The sequence below is a fragment of the Sorex araneus genome, chromosome 5 (assembly GCF_027595985.1).
Source record: "Sorex araneus isolate mSorAra2 chromosome 5, mSorAra2.pri, whole genome shotgun sequence".
NCBI classification, from domain to species: Eukaryota; Metazoa; Chordata; class Mammalia; order Eulipotyphla; family Soricidae; genus Sorex; species Sorex araneus.
In genome coordinates, this window is record NC_073306.1 from 74,730,256 (window position 1) to 74,737,593 (window position 7,338).

Below are 7,338 nucleotides of genomic sequence, written 5' to 3' on the forward strand. Positions count from 1 at the left end.
TTAAGAGTGTGATTTCTTCCTGTTGTACATATCCCTTGATAAACAGAAAATGACCTTTGCTGTCCCTTTTGATCTTTTTCATCCTAAAATCTATGTTGTCGGATACCAGGATGGCCACTCCAGCTTTTTTAAGGGGGTTGTTTGCTTGGAGGATTGTTTTCCATCCTTTGACTTTGAGTCTATGTTTACTCTGTTTGTTCAGGTGTGTTTCTTGCAGGCAACAGAATGTTGGGTTTAATTTCCGGATCCATTTAGCCACTCTGTGTCTCTTGATAGGTGCATTTAGGCCATTGACATTGAGAGAGATTATTGTGATGTGGTTTTGTGTCATCTTTCTGTGGGATTTGTTATTCTTATGGGGCTCCTCCTTGTCTTACAGTAGCCCCTTTAGACCTTCTTTCAAGATTGGTTTTGAGTCTATGAAGGACCTGAGCTGTTGTTTATCCGAGAAGTAGTGTATGGTTCCTTCGAGTTTGAGTGAGAGTTTAGCCGGATAAAGTATTCTTGGTGAGGCATTCATTTCGTTGAGTTTTTTCACTATGTCCCACCATTGTCTTCGGGCTCGGAGGGTTTCTTCTGACAGATCGGCCGTAAATCTGAGGGGTGCTCCTTTGTATGTGATTTCCTTCTTTGACCTTGCTGCTTGCAGAATTGTGTCTCTATCCATGGTATCCGCCATTCTGACTATGATATGCCTTGGGGTCTTTTTATTCGGGTCTCTTTTTGCTGGTACTCTTCGGACTCCTTGTATCTGGATGCCTGCCTTCTCCAGCTCTGGGAATTTCTTAGCAATGATATCTTTGACTGTGTTTTTTTCATTGGGGTTGCTTCCCTGCGGTTCTGGTACTCCAATGATTCTTATGTTGTTCCTCTTGAAGTCATCCCCCAGGGCTCTGATTCGCTCGATAGCCATTTTGAGGTCTTTGGCCATGATTTGTTGTTGTCTATAAGCTTTCTGCAGCTCATCTTCCAGATCACTGATTCTGTCTTCGGCTGTAGTCATTCTACTGTTGAGGGCTTCTAGTGAGATTTTTATTTCATCTACCGATTCCTTTATTTGTGAGACTTCCATTCGAAGGTTTGAAATTTCTGCTCTCATTTCTGCTCTCATTTCTTCCTGTATTTTCTTGGTAGACCGTTCCAGCGCTTGATTCATCTCCTCCCTTAATTTATTGGATGTCTGTTCCATATTTGCTTGGAGTAGGTCGACTCTCCTCCATATTTCCTCTCTGAATTGTTTATCTGAGAGGTCGTAGATGTTGGGAGCCTCTTTTGAGGTTTCTAGTATCTTTTCTTCTCCCTCTCTTCCTGGAGGGGATTTTCGCTGCTTCTTCATATTGTTATGGAAGTATAGGATTGGAACTTTGTAGGTGTTTATTCCTCCTACCACTTGCTGAGAGAAGGAGGGGCTCTGTTTGTGCTATTTCTGATGGCAGCTTTATTCCTATTCTAGAAGTCTTCCTTACACTCAGCCTTTTCTTTGTGATTGATGTTGGGGCCTTAATGAAGACTTAAGGCTAAGTTGTCTTTACAAAAGCTTTGCTAAGCTTCTCTTATTCACTGATAATTTTTCTAAACTTAGAGCTAATAGGCTAGGTCGCATAAGTGTATGAGATGTGTTAAACCGATTTTCAAAGCAAGAAGACCATACCTAATGTGCTAAGGTAGGAGATAATAACTGCGGCCGCATGAGCGGCCGCCGCTCTGGCAGGAGGCCACGCCCCTTTTTAGACCACGCCCCTTTCAGGCCACGCCCCCGTTTCTTCCTAGCAGGGGCTCCTGGGACAATGGTCCCAGGAAAGTCGGGGCGGTGGGGCGCGGGAAGTGGCGGTGGCAAGGGTCCCAAGTCCCGGCGGCCGCGTGGGAACCAGGGGCGCACTCGGGAGGCGTGGCTGGGAGTCTCCTGATTACCTGGGAAAAGGCCGGGTTGGAGGGAGCTGGGCGGACGGGAAAGCCGGGGCGGTGGGGCGCGGGAAGTGGCGGTGGCAAGGGTCCCAAGTCCCGGCGGCCGCGTGGGAACCAGGGGCGCACTCGGGAGGCGTGGCTGGGAGTCTCCTGATTACCTGGGAAAAGGCCGGGTTGGAGGGAGCTGGGCGGACGGGAAAGCCGGGGCGGTGGGGCGCGGGAAGTGGCGGTGGCAAGGGTCCCAAGTCCCGGCGGCCGCGTGGGAACCAGGGGCGCACTCGGGAGGCGTGGCTGAGAGTCTCCTGATTACCTGGGAAAAGGCCGGGTTGGAGGGAGCTGGGCGGACGGGAAAGCCGGGGCGGTGGGGCGCGGGAAGTGGCGGCGGCAAGGGTCCCAAGTCCCGGCGGCCGCGTGGGAACCAGGGGCGCACTCAGGAGGCGTGGCTGGGAGTCTCCTGATTACCTGGGAAAGTCCTGCAGAAGTTTTAATACTTGTTCGTAAGAAGTGGGACTTAGGCTGACAACTTCCTCAGTGCTGGCTGCAGCATTATATTTAACTTCTTGAGTGCCAACCCTTTTATTTTCAAATAAATGATCAACTTGACAGGAGAATGATGAATGTGCAATTCTTTGTAAATTCTAAGGCTTGTGAAATAGTACGTTTTCATTATGAGGATAAGATTGGGAGATCCCACAGCATAGAGCTTCCTCTGTAGAGAAAACGAACCTAAGAACAATGGTTTGTTCTACTATGTGTGTAAAACAGATGGTCAGCGTATCTTCTCTACCATATCTGTCCCACTGCAATAAACCACAGTAGGAGCAACTCAGCTTCAAGAAGATTCATTGCGAAGAATTTGCTTATAAGCCTAAATACAAGGGTTATTTTGACAGCCTTGTTAAGGTTGCTTTACTCTAATTACTACTCAGACTAATAGAAATAGTCTCATTATAAAGAATTACTATAGATTTAAAAATGTTCAGCACACTCACTAGAAAATTTTCATATTTTAAATTAAAACAGAGAGTCATATGATTTTCATTTCTTGGGACAAAATACTTTTTTGAAATTTTTCTATTCATTGCCAAATGTATTTTCAACCATTTATAATTAGAATTGTGATATCATTAGAGTGCCCTGGCACTATTATAGGTAGTTACTTTTTTAATCTAGCATTTTTCCTATTAATAATTCTATTTTAATTGATAATATATTCAGATGGTTGAATATCAAAGCAGCACAATGTGAATGTATACTTAGCACTCCAGAACTGTACATTTAAACATTTAAAAAGTGGTTAAAATGAAAAACCTTGTCATGTGTACTTTATCCTAATTTAAAAAATTAAAATATTAAAGTCAGAAATAAAATTCCTTCCCTATTTCATAAAACGCATTTCTTACATTTATAACATGCATCTTTCTTAACTTATCATAGTCTACTGGAATTAATGTCATACCAGTAACCTTCAATGGGAAAATCTTTGAAAGCACAATTCTACTGAATCTTCTGCCTCCCTTTGCAGTATTGCTCTCACAGTTTACTTCTACATTTGCTACAAACTCCACAAGGAATTGCTATAGCTTCTTTCTAAAACAATCATTTGAATGATTGTTTTTGAGTCCCCATATTTTACAGTACTGTTAATATCAACTCTTCGGGTATACAATATTGCTATACACACACATCTCCAGAACACAAGCACCCCTTCATCTCTCGATGCCATCTCATCTCCCACCATCCTGTCTTAGCAAAAGTAGTTCTCTAAGCCAACCTTCAGTGTCTGTTATCATTGGCTATTTCTTATTCCCTTACTGTTCCTTCTATTCCACTATGAGAGATCACTTAGTATTTATACTTCTCCATTTGACTAACTCAGCTCAGCATGGTACCCTCCAGACCTACCCACATAGCAGTGAATGGCAGGGTTTCATCATTTCTATTAGCTAAATTGTATTCCATTGTTCATATATGCCACAGTTTCTTTATTCACTCATTTGTTTTCTAGGTCACTTGAGTTTATCCAGATCTCTATCCAAGATTTATAAAACATACAAAAGACTAAGCAACAAAAAAGAACAAATCCCATTTAAATAGGGGAAGAGAAGTCAAACAGAAACTTCATCAATACAAAAACAAAAACAAAAAACAAAAAACAATTCTACTGAATCTTCTGCCTCCCTTTGCAGTATTGCTCTCACAGTTTACTTCTACATTTGCTACAAACTCCACAAGGAGTTTGTATTATATGAAAAAGTAGAATATTTTTCTTTCTTCTGAGTTTATACATGATATTTGTTAGAAAGTTTGGTCTAGTAGAAAAAATTTAGTTATTATCAGAAGTAAACTTTATTTGGTTTAAATTACAAACATTTTTGTCAGATGAAAATTATGTTTAAGGTTTCTTGATTTGTGAATTCAAATTTAAAAAAATGTAATGACTTCTGAACTTTGAGTTACTACAATTACTTTAAGGTTATGCAAGAATTTAGTATTTTTTCCTTCTAGGTCACTAATATTTTTACATCAATTTTTGTCACTTGGTAACTTTTGAAAGAAAATTTGTGATATGTCTAATTGTACTTTTTACTTATTTTTATAAGTTCGGGAGCTTGTTTCATAGTCTCTGGATCTTGGCCATTGATGGGATTACACGGACGCAGAGGCAGTTTCTGGGTATGACTGCCTAGCTACGGGAAAATGGGGGATCTGGGTAGAAGAGGCCCAGTCCCGATCTGAGCAGCCTTGTAGATCTCGGTCCCAGGTCCCTCGCACCTGAATTTCTCTGCTGGCTACCCCCATGTGTGAGGCTCATCCAAATGTGTGGAGAGTGGCCTGAGCATGGCCGTGGCTGGGTTCTGGAAGTCCTTAACTGGGGAGGCTCTGCTGGCAGGGTGGTGGGGGAGAGGGGGGGAGGGAAATGTAACCTATCCCCTCCGATGGGCCCTAGTGAAGACAGCCAGGCACAGGGGCAAGACACTGTGTTGCTCTCTTCCGAGAGCATGGTTTTATAGTCTCTGGATGTTGGCTGTTGATGGGATTACATGGCGCCAGGGCAGTCTCTGGGTGTGACTGCCTAGATACTGGAAAATGGGCATTCTCTAATAGCCTAATTCTTCCTCTTAGAGAACCTGACAAGCTACCCAGAGTCTATTGCCCACTTGGGAGAGCCTGGCAAGCTTCTCGTGGCGTATTCGTATTCGATATGCCAAAAACAGTAACAATACGTCTCATTCCCCTGACCCTGTAAGAGCCTCCAATCGTTGGAAAAGACAAGTAAGGAAAGGCTACTAAAATATCAGGGCTGAGTGTAATAGAGACGTTACTGGTGCCCGCTTGAGTAAATTGATGAACAACCCGATGGCAGTGATTTATAAGTCCATTTTTTTAGCCAAATGGTCACACTATTATTTATACCATTAATTTTAATGCATATACCTCATTAATCTTAAATCTTTACTAAAAACTAAATTTCTGTTTTGTCCAGTACTTAAGACATTAGTTTATCCATGCACTAGCATGCCAGTTTTGTTAGTTATTGAAACATAACAGTGTTTTTATACCAGTTAGGGGTCTTTACACATTTTTATTTTTAATACTTTGATCAACATTGATTATTTTGTTGTTGTTTTCTGTTTGTTTGTTTGTTTGTTTGTTTTCTTTTGGGGTCACACCCGGCAATGTGACAGGTATTACTCCTGGCTCTGCACTCAGGAATTACTCCTGGCAGTGCTCAGGGGACCATATACGATGCTGGGAATCAAACCTGGTCGGCTGTGTACAAGGCAAACTTCCCACCCGCTGTGCTATCGCTCCAGCCCCTATTTTTTTACTTAATATTTAGAATAAACATGTTAAAATAGAAACTGTAGGCATTTAGAATCATGTAAATTTATTTTAAAAAAACAGGAAAATAACATTTTTACTATGTTGAATCTTGCTGTTAAAAAAAAATTAGTCTGGCTTTCCAATGAGATGTGATCCCGGCGGCCACACGTGTGCGGCCTCACTGCAGCTGCATGAGCATGAGTCCAGAGGCCAGCTAAACTACTTTTGGTACCGGCAGCTTCTTGCAGAAATGTCTCCAGACTGAGAACTAAGCCGCAGCCCCATGCCTGCCCAGGAGGGAAAAGGTTTTTCTCTCTCACCTTTTCCTTGCAGAGAGGGGGGGAAGGGCGTGGCGACCGCCATATTATGAGGCCACTAATGAGAGATACAAGCTTGCAATGAACCAATTTCTGGAAGAAATTTTCCTGAACTTAGTTGCTAGAATACAGAAATCCAAAACCATGCCACCTCATGTCTCTTCACAGCAGGTCTGACTCTAGTGGGGAACTCCTAACAATAATAGTGAGTTTTTTGTTGAAATATTGAATGTAACCAAAGTAAAGAGAAAGTAAAGTGAAATTTATCAGTTACACAGGCGGGAGTGGGTGGGTGGGGGGATGGTGTGTATACTGGGGTTTTTTTTGGTGGTGGAATATGTGCCTTGGTGAAAGGATGGTTGTTTCAGCATTGTATAACTGAGACTTAAGCCTGAAAACATTGTAATTTTCCACATGGTGATTCAATAAAAAAAAAAAAAAGACAGATGTGAAAAGAATAGTCCTCTTCAGCTGGTTTTAATATGAATTCTTATGCAGTGATTTAAATTTGTATTTGTATTTGTACACATATTTTTATTCTACTTATTCATGACCTTTTGATGTTGTTCTTATTAGCAATTTATAATGAACTAGTAATAATATCAAAATAACTTAATTTATATTTTTTCATTACAGCTAATAGCTATGAAGTAAGAATGAGCAAAAATCTACAAAATATTCGTGACAACTTTAACAGTGGTATTTTAGTGAATACATCAAAACTTAATCCTCAGCAAGCTGGTACCAAGGAGATATTTACATTTTCACCAGATGTTTTCACAAATGAACCTGAGCATCATCCCGATGGAGGGATACAAGATCACAGAATTTATGTGGCCATACGAGCAATTGATAAGAACTCCTTAAAGTCTGCTGTATCCAATATCGCCCAGTTATCTCTGTTTATTCCCCTAAAACCTGCTCCTGTGTTTGCCAAAGATCATCTTATATTGGAAGGAATTTTGATAGCAATGGGTTTGATAGGAATAATCTGTGTGAGTATAGTTGCAATACACTGTATTTTAAATAGGAAGAAAAGAGCAGGCAAGAGTGAAAATGGAACAAAATTACTATGAACAAAACATACAGAATCTTAAACGTAAGACTCATGGCATTTGCATTTTATAAAAGCATATTATATATTGTCAAATGAACATCAGAACCATTAAAATACTTTGATTCTTGAATAGCATAGTTCATATTTTTACATAATAAACCGAACGAAAATCTTTTGAGGAAAACTGTGAACTTTAGATAAAATAGTAAAAATTATTCTCCAAGGTAATAT

General features: G+C 40.9%; 1 protein-coding gene across 1 annotated transcript in view; it reads left to right on the forward strand.

The window, feature by feature from the left end:
• Positions 1–7,126, forward strand: part of CLCA2 (chloride channel accessory 2) — a 50,437-nt gene extending 43,311 nt beyond the window's left edge. Inside the window, exon 14 of the mRNA XM_004603628.2 lies at positions 6,687–7,126. Coding sequence (XP_004603685.2) covers positions 6,687–7,126 — 440 coding nt within the window. The remainder of the gene's footprint in view (positions 1–6,686) is intronic.
• Positions 7,127–7,338: the final 212 nt, after the last annotated feature.